The sequence below is a fragment of the Neolamprologus brichardi genome, chromosome 4, assembly GCF_056152115.1.
Source record: "Neolamprologus brichardi isolate AB-2024 chromosome 4, ASM5615211v1, whole genome shotgun sequence".
NCBI lineage: Eukaryota > Metazoa > Chordata > Actinopteri > Cichliformes > Cichlidae > Neolamprologus > Neolamprologus brichardi.
In genome coordinates this window covers 24,378,141-24,394,897 of record NC_142107.1, presented here as the reverse complement: position 1 = coordinate 24,394,897, position 16,757 = coordinate 24,378,141, and the positions used below count along the sequence as shown (strand labels likewise).

General features: G+C 42.3%; 2 protein-coding genes across 4 annotated transcripts; both read right to left on the bottom strand.

Annotated features, from left to right (window-relative positions):
- Positions 1 to 618: 618 nt before the first annotated feature.
- Positions 619 to 6,257, bottom strand: dnal1 (dynein, axonemal, light chain 1). Of its 3 annotated transcripts, none has more exons than XM_087840110.1 (8): positions 6,200 to 6,257; positions 5,730 to 5,768; positions 5,042 to 5,151; positions 4,799 to 4,854; positions 4,656 to 4,711; positions 3,370 to 3,496; positions 1,488 to 1,628; positions 619 to 1,408 (listed from the first exon to the last, which is right to left on the bottom strand). In XM_087840110.1, the coding sequence occupies exons 1-8, from the start codon at positions 6,200 to 6,202 to the stop codon at positions 1,359 to 1,361; spliced, it is 582 nt and encodes a 193-aa protein (XP_087696236.1). In that variant the 5' UTR covers positions 6,203 to 6,257; the 3' UTR covers positions 619 to 1,358. The 3 variants fall into 3 exon arrangements, with proteins under 3 accessions (XP_087696236.1, XP_087696237.1, XP_087696238.1); XM_087840111.1 differs by lacking the exon at positions 6,200 to 6,257 and adding an exon at positions 5,934 to 6,187; XM_087840112.1 differs by lacking the exon at positions 6,200 to 6,257 and adding an exon at positions 5,945 to 6,187.
- A 3,073-nt stretch (positions 6,258 to 9,330) lies between these two features.
- Positions 9,331 to 14,435, bottom strand: LOC102799730 (uncharacterized). Its single transcript, XM_006801916.3, has 2 exons — positions 14,121 to 14,435; positions 9,331 to 12,127 (listed from the first exon to the last, which is right to left on the bottom strand). The coding sequence occupies exons 1-2, from the start codon at positions 14,314 to 14,316 to the stop codon at positions 10,629 to 10,631; spliced, it is 1,695 nt and encodes a 564-aa protein (XP_006801979.2). The 5' UTR covers positions 14,317 to 14,435; the 3' UTR covers positions 9,331 to 10,628.
- Between the last annotated feature and the right edge of the window lie 2,322 nt (positions 14,436 to 16,757).

The window sequence follows — 16,757 nt, the reverse complement described above, 5'->3', positions numbered from 1 at the left end:
AGTAATGCCCGAAAACTACGAAATTAGTATTTCTGTGTTTTTGCTTCTGTGACAGTCTCTCGTGATTTGATTGGATTCATATAAAACACCTTCTGCAGATGCACCGCAGCCTGAGCATTTCTGCACGTTAGAGCTGAAGTTGAAGTCCAAATGAGTTAAATCAGACATTAAACCTAAAGCTGTCAGTTTGCCAGTGAACGGTCTGTGTGACTTTGATCACGGCTGATGAGAAGAGGAGCTCACGATGCAGTCAGAAACGATAAACAGCACCACTGACAGGCTGATCGGTGGTGCCGGGCACTGGGGATGTTCTGGGTGTAGGTTTGTTGTCCGCTGTGAGTAAAGACATGTTACACCAACAATATTTATTAAATCATTCCAAGGATCATAATAATGTACAAACATGAAAATAACTTAAAACACATGAGGTTACAGAGACAGTGGTGGATAAACGAGCAGGAAACACCTTCTTCTTCAGATTTGTCTGGTGAAGCTTTGCAGCCTCTGCGGTGGACACACACCGAGCGACACACACCGAGCGACACACACCGAACGACACACACCGAGCAGAGGAGGCTGACCTGAGGCAGCAGCAGAGCGTAAACAGAGATGTTCCCATCAGAAGCTCAACTTCTGAGAGGTCAGCTGATATCAGTGCACAGCAGGACGCCACTATTGGCTGATTATGACACATTTGAGAGGTTGCTCACTCCAGAGCCAGTGGGCGGAGCCTCACCTGGCCCAGCCTCACACTCCCACATCGCCATCCTCTGATGCACGATCAACCCCTTGAGTCGTTTTTAGACCTACGACCTCGACGTTAGTGGGTTGTAGGGGTGGCAGTTTCAGAAGTGGTTAAGCTCAGGCACTAAAGGGGTCATTTACAGGTCACATACAGTAACCAATGAAAGGCAGGCAGCACGTTTGGAGACAGCCTCTGGTGGACATTAGAGGAACTACAGCTCCATTTTTCAGCCTCAAAGGCTGGAGTCCAGGGAGGTGGGAGGTAGGCTCTGCAGGGAGCAGCACTCGTTAAAAAGTGGCGTTAACTATTTAACCATTAGTGACTCTTCCAGTGTTTAGTCTTCTTCTATTATTACTCAAACAGCTGCTGACATCACTGCTGAGCAGTAGTCTTCCTTGTCTGATGTAGTGTCTACTTTATAAAGTTGGTTTTAGTCCAGTGTGATGTGAACGGGGGGAACAAAACTCTAAAACAAACATTCTTGTGCTTGTTGATCTACAACAAAGTCTGTGCTGTCATTAAAAAATGGTTCGTATAAAAGAAAGCACCGTAACAAACCACAGAAAACTCAAAAAAAGAGGAAGACTCTGAGGGAACGCGGGGCTCACGCCTCTCAGCTCTCTCCGTCTCCTTCATCCACTTCCTGCTTGATGACCGGAGTTCCTGAATAATGCAGAAGAAGAGATCAGTTGCAGGCTGCAGCTCGGCACTATGCTCCGTTCCTGCTCTGAAACACTCGTACCGTCCAGTTTCTTTAGGTTAGGGAGTCTCCTCGTGGCCTCGTCCATCCACGTCCCCTCGGCCGAGTGTTTCTCCTCCAGAGGATTTCCGACAAACACGAGGTCAACGAGGCACGGCAGCTCCGCCAGCCTCACAAACTCTCCTGCAACACGCACAAAACGCAACATTCATCACAGCAACAAGTTAAAAAAACAACGCTGGATTTAAGAAAAATAAAAACTTATTTCACTTAAAGAAAACGTTCACAGTAGAACAGACAGCAGGGGCGCCGACGCTCTATAGATATGTTAGTAAATCTTAAAACACAGACTTGAGTAAATATCAGCCGACTGTCCTCCGTGTTGTCCTACAGCTGATAGCGCTCTGCTCGATTATAAATCCCACTTTAGAGGACCATGGCTGTCATCACCAGCTGCAGTCCAGCATGGAGGAGGAGGAGGCTGTCTGACCGAGGGAGCGTCCAGAATCAGATCAGCCTGCCGGTGAGCAAACAGGAAGGCCTGGAGCTCGATGGTTACCAAACACTGTGTTATTATAATAATAATAATAATAATGGATTGGCTTTATATAGCGCTTTTCAAGGCACCCAAAGCGCTTTACAATCTCACATTCACACACTGGTGGAGGCAGCTATGGTTGTAGCCACAGCTGCCCTGGGGCAGACTGACAGAAGCGAGGCTGCCATATCCTGGCCAACACCAGTAGGCGGTAGGTGAAGTGTCTTGCCCAAGGACACAACGACCAGGACAGAGAGCCCAGGGATCAAACCGGCGACCTTCCGGTTACAGATACGCTTCCCAACCCCCTGAGCCACGGTCGCCCCCGTATTAATAATACGATAGAGCTTTAATGCAATTGCACAGCAATGTGCCATGCTCCGGGTGTTTCACAGAGGGATAGATAGAAGTTTTACTTCATGAGTAACGCTCGAATACTATGAAATGAGTATTTTGATTTGTGTTGCTGCTGTGAACGCCTCTGGACGCTATAAACACATACAGCTTATACGAAAAGCAGATTTCAGTCAGTGAACCTAATCAGCACCACCTTAAATATAAACTGATGGAACAATAATTCACCTCACCTCCTCCATCCTTTCCCCACACGCTCTCTTACTCGGTAATGTTGCTGTCAATTTGTTTATAATCACATCTGCCAACCCTGGATGTCTATTATTCATTTATATATTGTGTTATTCCTTATATCTTAACATGTTGTATTGTTAAATAGTCTAGCCTGTTTTTGTTCATGTTACTGTGCCTAAGCAACTGTAACCCACATCATTTCCCTATCGATTAATAAAGTGATTCTGATTCCTGTAAACTTGATCACATCAAACTAACCAGTTCGGTCTGCACTGAACTGGCTGGTGTGTTCATCCAGAAAATCAGTAAAACTAGTTTGTTTTGCAAGAAATTTAACAAAAACACAATTCAGAGAAACATAATGTTTCTCGTTTGATTTATAAGCTAAACTAAAACGAATGAGGCCAATACATGTAAGATCCAGCAGTCCTTAGTGTAAAAATAGTCTCTTATCTGCCTCTCCTGTCCTCTTTCATCTTCCTCCATCCATCTCACACACTGACATTTTTTTCTCTCCCTGGAAAACAAAGCAACTGTTCGTTTATCTCTCAGACAAACTGCAGACAAAGTGTTTGTGTGTGATTATTGTCGAGCTGTTTGAAAAGCTGCATTTGAAATCACCTGACACTTATATAAATATTACTCTATTCACGCTCGCTAGTCTGTAGCTGGCTAAAGGTGCAACTTTACATCGGCACCATGAACCCGTCACAGCGATGAAGGAAAAAGGACCGCGGGATGTTTTTGTGTTCTTATTACTGAGCAAGCATCACCACACCTGCTCTAACCCCTGCTTACCCCAGTCTTTGACCAGGTTGTTGGACATGTAGAGGACTTTCAGGTTCTTCAGGCACTGGATTCCCTTCAGCTTCTCTATCTGGTTATAAGAGATCCACAACTCCTCCAGTATGTCACCTACAGCCTCCTGCTCACACACACACATACGCACACACACACACACAATCAATGTAAAATAATTCACACAAAAAATGGACCCAGATACATGGAACTAAAATTCAGCGCACAACCAGTCCTGGAATTTTAAAAAAAATTCCAGGACTGGAATTCTAGGTTTTTTTCTTGGTTATTATTATTGCTGTCACGTCCGGTTGTGGCAGACGTGTGGAGTTTGTAGAAAGGACCCAAAAGGCGGCAGCTCTGGTGCAGGTGAGTGTTTATTTACAGGAGTGGGTACAAACAGCAATGGTGGGTGAACATGAAACTGGAAAACCTAAACTGGGCAGAGCTAAGAAAACAAACCAGAACGAAGACGCAGGGAGGTCCGGGGAAATACATACGGAGAGACGCAGGAAGACCGAGGGGAAACAACACAGATGAACCAGCACAAGGACGAGTAACACACACTATAAATACACACGGCAGGAATCAGGGGATGGGAAACAGGAGGGGAACACACCTGGAAGACATCACAGCTGACGAGGCCGGGGAAACGTAAACAGAACACACTGACATAAGACACAGACTTTCACAATAAAACAGGAACTTACACATGCAAGGACACAGACTAAGAAACGCGGACTAAACACAGGAATACACGAGCAGAACAGAGTAACACTAAACAGAGGAAGAACAGAACCAACAATCACACTAAAGGAAAACACAAAACGCTGGGTCAAAAGGACCCAGGACCATGACAACTACTTTTAGTTTTATTGTTATGATTATGAATGTAACAAAAGAATTTTCCAAATATGTGATGAAGAATCATTTCGTTATCTTATTATTCATGTGACCTCTTGTTGATGATGATGTTGGGTTAAGTGAAGCCAGATAACAGACAGACATCCTGGATCTGTTGAACCTGTCGTAGGTTTCAGGTCAACATGCTGATGCTGTCGTGTTAATAATGTTTGGATAAACACAGTTTCTGGTGGTAATATTATTTTTATGACTCAGGTATGAAAAGATAAAGGAGAACATTTTGCATGGGTGCTCGTGTTTTGTCAAATCTAAAGTGCTTGGAAACTTTAGACCCGCCAACAATTCAGTCATCATGTGTCTTAACTTGTGGCCGTGCATTATTTGTCTCACCCACGCCCCCAGGACGCCTCAGTGTGACTCACCAGCCCTGCGAATGACTTGATGTTGTTCCTTCCTAAAGACAAAATCTTCAGGTTCTCTGGAAGGACCAAACATCACATTACAACAACACGTTTCCATCTGTGGTCAGAGTGTGTGTGTGTGTGTGTGTGTGGTCAGCACTCACTCAGGCCGTTGAGGTTTGTTATCTTCTCGATGCAGTTTGTGGACAGAGACAGTTTCCTGTAAAGAAAGCGACACAACAACACGTGATGGATTTGAAGGATGAGTGTTTGGCCCAAACCTGCCACTGCTACTGTTTTTAAGGCTGTTTCTGGGTGTCCTCCTGCTCTGCTGACCCTCACAGTTTAACGTGAACAAGTGAAGTACTTCTGACTTTATGAGACGGCGTCCCGTCTGCGCGACTCACTCGCAGTTTGTTAGCGTGGAGAGCGATGCGTCCATCTTCTCTATAGGAGGAACCTGACCGTACAGCTTGACGGCTTTTGCCTCGCTCCGTTTCTCGCCTGACTTCTCCTCCTGCACACACACACAGTCACATACATGTACACACTGTGGCAGCCAATGTGTGAGTCTGGGTGGTGTCGTTCTTGGACATTAAGGTGTCTGAATCTGCAGAGCTGATTGTGGAATTCAAGATGAATCCTATGACTGTCTCTCCTGTGGTGGTAAACTATTTTGTGTAGCAGTGTAAATATCTTGGCACGTGAATCAGTGATGAGCTTCAGGTGGACAGAAAAGAATAATGCTCATAAAGACCTTTAAATCTTTGGACTATCTGCATTCTGAGCTCAGAATGTTGACATTATTTTTCAGAGCTCTGATTGGTCTGATAGGCAGTGATTTCATGCTTGATCTTAGACTAGAGCTGCTGGGAAGCAGATTAAGGTCTGCAGCACTGGTAACCATGGTGATATAAAGCCAAAGTTTTCTGAATAAGTCTCAAAGCCTGTTTCAGAGTACAGCCCACTGCTGTCTTTCTAAAGGAAATTATTTTTCCATGTGTTTTATGTGATGTTTTGTTTGATTTACATCCGAGTCCACTGTATTATGATTGATTGATTGGCTGAGTGAGTGTGTGTGTGTGTGTGTCTCACCCATTTGGCCAGCGCGTCTTTCACAGTCATTGCTTTTGCCTGGAAACATCAACATTTAGACCAATCAGAAACATGTCTGAGTTAAAGTGTGATGATAACACAAACAAACACTCTGGTTTGGGCTAACATAACAATAAGAACCATCTTAATATCAATAATAATAATAGTTCACTATAGATTTTTAATGTTGGGCTTGATGCTGGCTCTTCACACACAGCCGAAGCAGAGATTAATCCAGCTTCTCCTTCAGGACTCTGCTGCTGTTTTCCGGCTACTTAACGAGCTAAGGAGCTAATTAAAGTTAGCCTGTGTTAGCCGGCGGATGTGGCGCTGCTTCGTGTTTCCGGCCGGTAAAACGCTCAGACATGAGATGACTCCGAGCTTCTATCAGTTTTTAGAGGTACCATCACTCAAACAGCAGCTCAAAACAGCAAAAAGCTCCAAAACCAACCGAAAACACAAACACTCACCATGTTCGCGTCTGATGTCCGCTGCTGTTGCTATGGTACTGTCGGGGACCGGCTGCACATGCGCACTGTACTTGACCCGTATTAGAGGTAAAATTTAACTAGAAAGAAATAAAATTAATCTGCTACAAGTCGATGTTGACCTGATAAAAGCAAAGGATTGTTATTCAAGATTATACTAGTCAAGACTGCAGTAGTAATAGTACTAATAGTGATAATATAAATCACTCTAGCATAAAAGGACACTTCATTTGTTTCCATTTCTTTAGTTGAACTTGCCAAAGATAACAGTTTTACAGGTATAAATAGTATTTTTGCTTCAAAAAGGTAAATCCCAGAGCCAAAAACGTGGGTTATTTCAGTTGGTGTGCAGTATGTTCTTAAAAAAATTGGGTAAGCTAGACAAGTAAAGGAAAAATAGTGTCAGGCCTATAACAAACTATCTATAACAGAAGAACAGCAAATGAAAGTCATGCCCTTAAAAAAAAACAGGGGAAAAAAATCCAGATCCTGACAAACAACATGAGAATTGCATCTGGACCTTCAGCTGATCCATGAAGGAAGGGAAAGAGGGAAATGTTTGGTTCAATTTGTCAGTATATACGGAGGAGGAGAGAGGTATAAGTGAGGGTCTACATCCATCCAACACAGTGGAGTGTCTGTCGTGGTTTAGAGCTAAGTTGTAGTGGGTGGTGTTGGAGATCTTTCCAAAACTGATGGAATTCTGAACACAGAAAAGTTCATTTTGATCAACCATGCAGTGTCATCTGGGAAGCATCTGATTGCTAACAGCTTCATTTTTCAGACGATGACACCAATGCACTGCCAATGCAGTAAAATCATATAAAATATAAAACACACTAGAAAACCGTCAATCATGGATTTCTGATAGGTTTTTAAAAAATAAACAGCTGACAAGACAACAAGGATATCGATTAAAGAGACCCACGTTACCTGTAATCAGTCTTATTTGAATCAAACTTTGACCTCTTGCAGGATTAAAAGGCACCTGTAAGGTTTGTGTTTTTACCTCCTTCACAGGACCTGCAGTCCTGACTGTAGAAAACAGAAAACAAAGAATCATGTTTCAGCCTGATGAGACGAGCATTGGAAGTGGAGATGACAAATCAACTAAAGACGCATGAAGTTAAAAAGGAAGCGGCTGAATTAACTGATGACACATAAACCTTGTTGTTTTTAAACCTCGGCTTCTCAAATCCACCAGAACAACGAGTCAAATGTGACACATGAGTCATCAGTGATGAAGTTTGTGCGCTTTTGCTTCACTGCTTTGATTTCTATTGTTGTTCCCATTGTTTGGACTCTGTGTCATCATCGTCTCATCTAACAGGCAGAAATCTGACAAATTGAGCAGTTCTCTAAAAAAAACACTAGAGCTACATCTGCGTGTACGTAGGATTTTTTTTTTGTGTCAAATTTAATTTGCAAAATCTGTCCATCCAGATCAAAATAAAACCGTTTGTTAGACTCTTCTCTCTAGCAGTTTTTCAAATGCTTCATTTTCAGAGATTCAAGATGCCAAAAACCCAAAGCTTACCAAAATACCTGTATAGGTACATATTCCTTTTATTCCAAAAGACTGGCATAAAATATAACTGCAGTATTACTATGATAACACACAATATTACACAGTTTGCTTAAGAACCTACAAACATGTTTAACTGCTTAAAGGTTAATCAGGCTAGCTTAATGAAGTAGCAGTAATTGCTATTTTGTTCACTTACAATGTGCCATTTAAGTAATTACATATAAAATCTAATTGAATTCAAATCAAACTAGAATAATAAAGAATAAAGAGAAACAGGAACTCAACAATGTGAGTAGCTCACAGCATTTACACAATTAACATGAACATGAAAGCTACCAGTAAGAGTTTGTTTGAAGTTAGTTCGTTTAGCTTGTTAGCGATGGATGTAAGCTTTTGGGGGCTTTACCAGTTCATAAAAATAAAGAATAATTAGGATTAAAGAAAATAAAATAATTTAAAAAAACATATACAAAAGAGAGTTTAGCTAAGTGTGTTAATGTTTATTTATATGTTATATATGTGTTATAAGTTATTTATTCAGTACTGCTAAACGCTAACTAGCCTAGCTTAGTAGCGCTATGGCCTGATTTTAATGCAAATGATTTTTATTTGGTAAAGCCGCCTTTATTTAATATATTTAAATGCTTTCATTGAAAGATGAGAGCCTATTTCACTGGAAGGTACACTGGTCTTCTTTCTGTGACATTATCTTATGATAATAAATTAATTTTAATAATAATAATAAGAAGAATGCATCACACAATGTAAACTGTGAAAAAAACAGGATGATGTTTTACTGACCCGGTTGTTACTGCTGTGAGTGTAACATTAATTATTATTACCTTTATTATATATATTCAAATACAAGATAAGATCACAGTATCTTGTGAAGATGTCTTTGTTGTTCTTTGAAATGTATCCCTTTTGCTAAAAGCTAACCAGCCAAGCTGAGCAGAATAAAGAAGACCCCTGTAATTCTCCATCCATCCTCTTCCACTTATCCAGTCCAGGGTCAAGATGCACCCCACCTCCTGCTCCACCCAGGGTCTTCTTGCTGTGAGGCAAAAGTGCGAACCACATGCCAGCGTAATTCTATAAAGCCCAATTTAAAAAAAATAATACTGGTTTTAATCACATTTTCTTAAACTCGCTGTAGTTCTTTGGTCATCTGTGAAGAAATAATCAAGGAAACAACCAAAGTTGACTCAGTTTATTAAGAAAATTTGAGCAAAAGATTAAAAAAAACCCAACAAAATCTAAAAATTAGTCTCCATCAAAATACAGAAGGCATCTCTCAGCAAACAGCTTTGACCAACTCGAGTTAGCAGCTCGACATCAACTAGTCATGACTCCAAACTGCTGCACATTATCAGTCCGTCAGAGGCACGATGTGAAGTACACAGATTTACATCATGTAACCGCCTGCATGTGTACTAAACAATAAAACGTTGCTGTTGTTTGTTTGGGGCTTGAAGTACAAAGTTAGACCACGAGGCCGCCCGTGTAATAGGATAAAAAGTCTGAGAGCAAACCTTTGTTATATTCTGCGATAGCGTTATAGCAGGATGTTAGTGTTTGATGCTCGACGCTCGACCTATATGTGGGTGAAGTTGGAATAATGTCAGAAAAGCATTTAATGAAACAAAGCGTTAAACATGTTATGGGGGCTGTTCAACGTAACTACCAGAATTTCTCCTTTGGTGTGTAAACTAAAAAACTGGATTTGATTTTTAAACTTTGTTTCCTCCCTGAAAAACAAACAAACGAAAACATTAACTTATTTGACATTTACACCTAATTCAAAATTTCAAGTTATTTTCTCAGACGTGTGAGACGCGTTTTGATGCACGCTGAATCATCCAAGTAAAACCAATCTCAAAGTTGATTGTGTTCATTGGGAAGAAGCATTTCATCCAAGTGACCTCTTCAGTCTCAGCTGACAGTGAGCTGTGAGCTCGGTTCTCACGATGAAAACACTTCGTCCAGAAGAAAATCAGCTTTCTGGGAAGTTTCAGGTGCGTCATGCAGAATTTTGGGTGGTAAATTTGTTTTTTCAGTGTCGTAAACAAGCTTCCATTAAATCTGACGTCTCCTAAGAAGAAAGCACCAACAAAAAACAAAAACGGAGTGTTGCCCCTCGGGAAGTTTCTGGAAGATGGCCAGAAGGGCTGCAAACGCAGGATGAGATAAAGAAAACATTTCCCCCCCCCTCTCTCTCTCTCTTAGACTCCAGGAGCTACTCTAGTGGAGTCAATAGAAATATGAATCTGATGACTCTATTATGGCTGCTATAACCAAATATGGCTTTAACCCCTCAATGCCTAGTGTATTATATTTGATGTTTTTGAGACTTCTACATCATCAGTGTGATTTTTCCCCCCAGATGTAACAAATATGATACAAATTAAAAGTCATATATGGAAATAAAATGTAATTATTTTCATAAAGAAATTTGTCAAATGGTTCAAAGACTGCCCGTTTTCAAAAACTCGTAATTTTCTGGCACTTAATATTATTTTACATTTTGGGTTTTAAGTGATTAAAAAGCAAACAAAGCTGTGCTGCAGATTTAAAAAAAGTCTAATAATTCAAATTGTCCCTTAGAAACATCGGACTAGTCAGAAATGTGTTCTCTGCCTTTCTTTGGTGCAATGTGAGTCGTCCTTTAGTCTTTATCTTCACCGTCAGTCACGCCGAGCTCAATATTACTGAAACGTTTGGAGCCACAGCCGCCTTATTTTGGAACAATAAGCCACCTTTGGATATTTTCCTTCCAACATTATATTCAGGACCAACGATGCATGAAGACGATATAAATTCTGTCAGTTTTTCACAATAAAATTCAAAAAATCTTCATTTTCAAAATCTTTATTTCCACAGCAGTCACTTCCCAGACGTGTGGCTCTTCATGTGCAGTCGCACGTACGTCTTTCGGTGGAAACCTTTCCCGCAGACCTCGCAGCGGTACGGTTTGACTCCCGTGTGCGTGCTGCTGTGCTGCTTCAGGCTCGTTTGGTCGCTGAAGCCTCGGCCGCAGACGTTGCACAGAAACGGTTTCTCCCCCGTGTGCGTCCTGATGTGCCGCAACATGTTGTGTCTGCAGTTGAAGGATTTCCCGCACTCGTTGCACAGAAACGGTTTCTCCCCGGTGTGAATCCTCATGTGCATCTCCAGGTTTCCGTGCCCGTCGAAACACTTACCGCACACTTCGCAGACCTTCCCGCTTTTGTGAGTCTTCAGGTGACTTTTCAAGGTTTCCTCAGAATCAAAATTCATCCCGCACACGCCGCAGACATCTGTGGCGTGACTTTTGGCGTGATTCACCAGAGAAACCACCGAGTGGAACATTTTCCCGCATACTTCGCATATAGCCCGGGACTTTTTTGACTGCGATGTCTTGAGCCCCTTGTCGCCGCCATCGTTAACCGATGAGTTTTCTGGATTGCGGGTTTTCTTGCGGATATGAACCAGCAGGTGGCGCTTCAGAGTCGAGTAGTCATTGAAGCATTTCCCACAGATGGTGCAGGTGTACGGTTTTTCCCCCGTGTGTATCCTGATGTGTCGCACCATGTTGTGACGGCAGTTGAAGGATTTCCCGCACTCGCTGCACAGGAACGGTTTCTCCCCCGTGTGGACCCTCATGTGCGTCTCCAGGTTGCTCGAGGTCCCGAAACACTTCCCGCAGACGCTGCAGATCTCCGCTTTCACGTGAGTTTTCACGTGACTGTGAAAGCTCTCCTCGCTGTCGAAATGTTCCCCGCACACGCCACAGAAGTCCTTGGGGTGAATCTCCATGTGGTTCACCAAAGAGATGTTGGCGTGGAAGCCTTTCCCGCACACTTTACAGCAGATTCTGGATTTGAGTTTTTTGGCCAGGTGCAGTGTCGGCGCCATCGGTACACGAGGCCCCTTCTTCTTCTTCGGCTTCCACTCGTGGCTTCCGTCGCTGTCGTCGCTCTGAGAATCCACGCTGGCTCTCCACTCGTCATCGCTGTTGACAGTCGCGGAGCTGGAGGAGGCCTCGTCATTGTCCTCCACAGTCACTTCCTCCTGCGCCTGCTCCTGTTTTGTGGACGTGCTGGGTAGAGGATCGCCGCCGCCTACTTTAGTGCTCGGAGAGCTGGGCTGATGCTTGAAGATGAACCCGATGGCGCTATCCTCCTCCCCTTCAACCTCTTGCAGCGCCTGCTCTTCCTCCTCCCTCAGCTCCTGAAGCGGGTGCTGTGGCTGCTCCTCGTCCTCCTGGTTCTTGTCCGTCTGTAGAGATTCTTCATTCTCCAAGTCTTGACCGGGGCTCCACTCCAGCTCACACTGCTCCTCTGCCTGCTGCTGATCCTCAGGGAAGTCCTCGTCCCAGACAGTCAGCGCGAGCTGCGGCTGGTCTGCAGAGAGAGAGAAACAAAAAAGTTAAAACTTTTTTGTTTCTCTGTGATGTCATCAAGAGCCATGATACAAACTATACTCCAGATACCACCACAAATAACTGACTGAGGGCTACATTTTATTCTGATCTGCAAATTTGACAGATAAACAAAAGTGTTCATCAATGTTTCAAGACTGACATTTAAAACAAACAAATAAAAATCAGACAACTGATATTTTGTCTTCCAGACAGGAAGAATGAAGAGATTTCCTCATATATTTGTTATGCATAGTCCCCGCCCCCTGGAGGGGAGGAGTCTGTAATCAGGTCTGTTTGTCTGTCTGTTAGTAATCTAGCATCCAGAGTTTCAACATATCATTTTCTAACTTTGTGTGATTGTTGATACCAATAACGGCTCAAGCTGATTTAGTTTTGGTGAATATTTGGTCAAAGTTGCTCCAAATGTGAAAATCAGTAAAAACTTCGTATTACCCAGTTTTCTATGGATCGTCTTGAAACTTCACAATAATACACTAGACCACATGAGTGCTTAGGTTTAGATCTCTCTTATAGAGTGTGTTTCACCTCTCTATGCTGTCTCCCCCCTTATCCTGGTAATGCTGGAGGTCGCTTCCTGTTAAAAGGGATTTCTTCCTTCCCATCCTTGCCAAGATCACCTCACAGGAGACTGTCTGACTGTTGAAGTTCTCTCTCTTTGTATTAATATTCAGCTTTTAAGCCCTAACTTAAAGTTAAGTTACACTTGGTAGTTTTAAGTTTAATTCAATTTTATTTATATGGCGCCAAATCACAACAACAGTTGCCTCAAGAAGCTCTACAGTTATGATCAGTTACGGATCGGCCTCCCCAGAGCCCGGACCTCAACATAACTGACACAGTGTGGGATCATCCCGACAGAAAACAGAACGAAAGTCAGAAATATCCAAGGAAGATCTTTGAATGTCCTTCAAGAACCCTGCAGAGCTATTCCTGAACACCACTTGCACATTCTAAGGAGCTTGGATAGAAAGCGACTGGACTTGTTTAAGTTTGTTGAAGACGTTTCACCGCTCATGCAAGAAGTTTCTTCAGTTCTAAAACCAAATGGTGGAGAGGCCCAGGTATTTAAGGCCTAGTGGGAGTTGTCCCTTAAGTGTGTTCTTTATTAATCACGTGCCTCATCATATGAGTCAAGGTGTGGACAAAAGCGTGGGTCATTTTTAGCAGAGGTTTCAGGTAAAACCACTGTGAGACCTTCACTCCCTGACTGAGAACCTACACAGACTCTGCTTGGAAATGTTTCAATACAAAGAGCATTGGCGTTGCTCAAGACTTGTGCAGATCACTGTAATATTTGCATGTGGAGAAATAAAATAGTCTCACTAAATGTGTCTGTGGAGTTTGGTGTCCCAGCAGCAGCCTCTTCATGAAAACCAGCACATAAAAGTTCATTTTTGTCAGACTGTAGAGCAGCTTGGTGAATCACTTGTCAGACTTAAATGTCATGCTTGGGTAACAAATATATATATATAGTTTGAGAGAATTTAATGAGCAAACACTGTCTTTTGAACTGTTGAAATGAGGCCAAAGAAAGTTTGTCAATCTAAACTTAAAGCAGTTAACTGAATAACAAAGAAAGTCACGCTAGTCAGAAATAGGCTTTCAGACTTTGTCAGGTGAACATCTTTGAATTCAGAAGCGGAAACGATTTATTTTGAAAAGTTCGGCGCCCTGACGGTCACCTTTCAATCAGTCATTTAAAGTTACTATTGCTCAGAGTGTGAGGCAGCTTTGTCAATAACTCTTATGCCGAATTCAAAAGCATACTTTGAAATTAAGGAATGTGTTTTTATTGAGTTTGGGACTTTTGCTTTTAAATAGGAAACGTTAAATCTGCAGATTTTTGAATGGGGTACCACTGGGCAGACATGCTGCCCCAGATGGGCCTGTTTCCAGTGCGGCCTGTTAGCGGACAACCTGAAGGGCTGAAGACACGCCGGCAGCTCACAGACCTGAGTGTTTGCTGGCGTACATCTCTGATCTGGACTCTCTCTGCAGCATCCGTCGCTGGCGGCGGATCTCCCGTTTGGACAGCAGGATCTCCTCCTCATAGCCCGCGATGGTCTTCTTCACCGCCTCCAAGATGTCGTCGGCGGCCGCGGCCAGCCGCTCGTTAACGAGCACTCTGAGCAGCTGGATGCTGGACATGACCGAGAGCCCGAAGAGCCAGAGACGTGGAAACAAGAGCTTTCTGTTTTCAGACGCTGATTTCTGAAGAGAAAACAGCAGCACAATGTGCTAAAGGACTACTGTCAAGATGGCGCCTATGTTCGTCTGACAGGAAGAGTTCCGATTAGCTGGGCTTCTTTTCAAAATAAGAGCTTCAAGTTGATAGCTGTTGAGATTATTGCATAAAAGCAGGTTTTAGTTGGATTTTGCATAGGTAAATTAAGTTTGTTTTTATGATAAACACCAAAATGACAGAACAGGGAGCTCACTTCTTTCTGACACACATCAGAGCTTTACAAACTCCAAAGCATTCCTAACATGAACATCAGCAGGTAGGAACCAAGATTACCCTTTAAATCAGGTTATATAGCCTATTTTAAAAGGTAATCTTTCTCCTTTACAGGTACTTTTTGTAATTACCCTCTACATGTTTTAGCTGCAAGCGAAACCAGGTGGCAGTGTTTTACCAGGAGGTGATTTGAGGAGTTTTCAATTGCGTGCCTCTTGACTGGGATGGGATCAAATCGACGCTGGTCGCTCCCTCCCTCTCTCTCTAATGCAGGCGTGGGGGAACTCCAGGCCTCGAGGGCCGGTGTCCTACAGGTTTTAGATGTGTCCTTGATCCAACACAGCTGATTTAAATGGCTAACTTAGCTCCTCAACATGTCTTGAAGTTCTCCAGAGGCCTGGTAATGAACTAATCATTTGATTCAGTGTGTTGACCCAGGGTGAGATCTAAGATCTAAAAAGTAAATACTAGATTTTGGAAGATTGTACTTGCTTTTTAGACCACAGACTTTTATATAGTAAACTGAGACGTTTTATCTACTTTATTCTGAAATAATTCTGAATCACCTCTGAACATAATTTTGTTTTTAATCAATCAATCAATCAATCAATCTTACCATACAGATAAATGTAATCTAAATGATTTTATTCTTGTAAACTGCAGTCTAAATACTTCCGGTTGGACTTCTTTTCAAACTAAAGCAACACAACCATCCACTAGATGGCAGCCTTCTCTAATAAAACACTGATTCACGGACTGTGCTCATGTTTTATGTGCATGAAATGATTTATAATTATTTTTTTTTTTGAGGTGTTTATCTTTTGGGCTGTAAAATAAACAAAATCCTGAGACAGGTTGACGTCAACATTCAATACTTTTATTGTGAAAAATCTTCATACACATCGCCTTAAACTGTACAATCAATAATTTAAAAACAAGAAAGAAAAATGTTCAGCTTGATGTTTAAAGATCATTACCTCTCTCTCACTCTCACAAACACACACACGCACACACACACACACACGCTCAGCAGCTTCAGCCAAAAAGACAGGAGTAGTGTTTTACTGGTCATTTTTCTTCTTATTGTTACAAACATTCCCACAATCCTCTGTTAACGTTTTTGTGGTTATTCAAATAAAAAACTGTGGTTGGATGAACAAACACAACAACACATAAGGTTTGTTGTGCTGATGTCGAGAAAATAAAAGCCTCAGAGTGGGAGAAGCTAAAAACCTAAAAATGTTGGCAAACAGATGAAACCTTATGGTGAGAGTGTTTTTCCATTCATGAACTTCCGTAACGTTTAAAATGTGTGAAAACTGCAGGAAAAGAAAACTGCTGAACCACGCTCACAGGCTCCTCATCAGGACAGTTTCTTCACTTCCTGCTGTTGTTGTGACTACGAGAGTTTCTGCACATTTACTAAAAACCATGTGATCATCACTGCTGATTTCCTTTTATTCAGCTGTGCTTCAAACGTAAAAGTTCCTCCAATTATTTACATGTATTTTCCATTGCGTGCAAAAGGTCGGCAGCCTTAACATGAAATTTAATAAAAGGTATCTTATCTTATCCTGGGACTCGATCAGAGCAGCGCCGCATGACTTGCAGATCAGGAATGACCTTATTTATCGCCGCCCGGCCTTTCTGTCAAACAAGCTGACTTTCCTCCCGTTGCTTAAAGGCACCCACCTTCCTGAACCTTCTTCTGACTGGCTAAAGTCTGGACGACTGCTGAGGGGCAGTTTTAAGTATCTGTGAGCTGTGCTGTCTGCAGAAAGGACGGGATGAAGAAATCTGCTTCTCTAAACCTTAATCAGAGCAAAAACAGGCTGAGCTTTGGCTTAACGGGGCTACATTTACATATTGTTGCCTCATTATTAGAACCAATAGACATGTTTAATATAGAAGTCTGGCATCATAACAGAAACATGCAGAGTGCTTTAAGTGTAGTTTACAATCCTGCATGAAATGAGGGGTATGTCGACATTTTTAGGAGTGAAAACACAAAAACATTTAAAATGAATCGTCTTAATTCACATTAAAGTTGGTAAAATGATGTCACAGAGAGTGGACATGACTAATATTGTATCTCAGACCATCTGATTGCACGTGGTAGCCAATCAGAAGA

Coding starts and splice junctions, on each gene's coding strand:
- dnal1 (XM_087840110.1), bottom strand. Junction 4,855..5,041: donor TCCACGCTAACAAACTGCGA/GTGAGTCGCGCA, acceptor CTTTCTTTACAG/GAAACTGTCTCTGTCCACAA. Junction 1,409..1,487: donor TAACCTAAAGAAACTGGACG/GTACGAGTGTTT, acceptor TGCATTATTCAG/GAACTCCGGTCATCAAGCAG.
- LOC102799730 (XM_006801916.3), bottom strand. CDS start 14,316: ATGTCCAGCATCCAGCTGCTCAGAGTGCTCGTTAACGAGCGGCTGGCC. Junction 12,128..14,120: donor GTACGCCAGCAAACACTCAG/GTCTGTGAGCTG, acceptor CTCTCTCTGCAG/ACCAGCCGCAGCTCGCGCTG.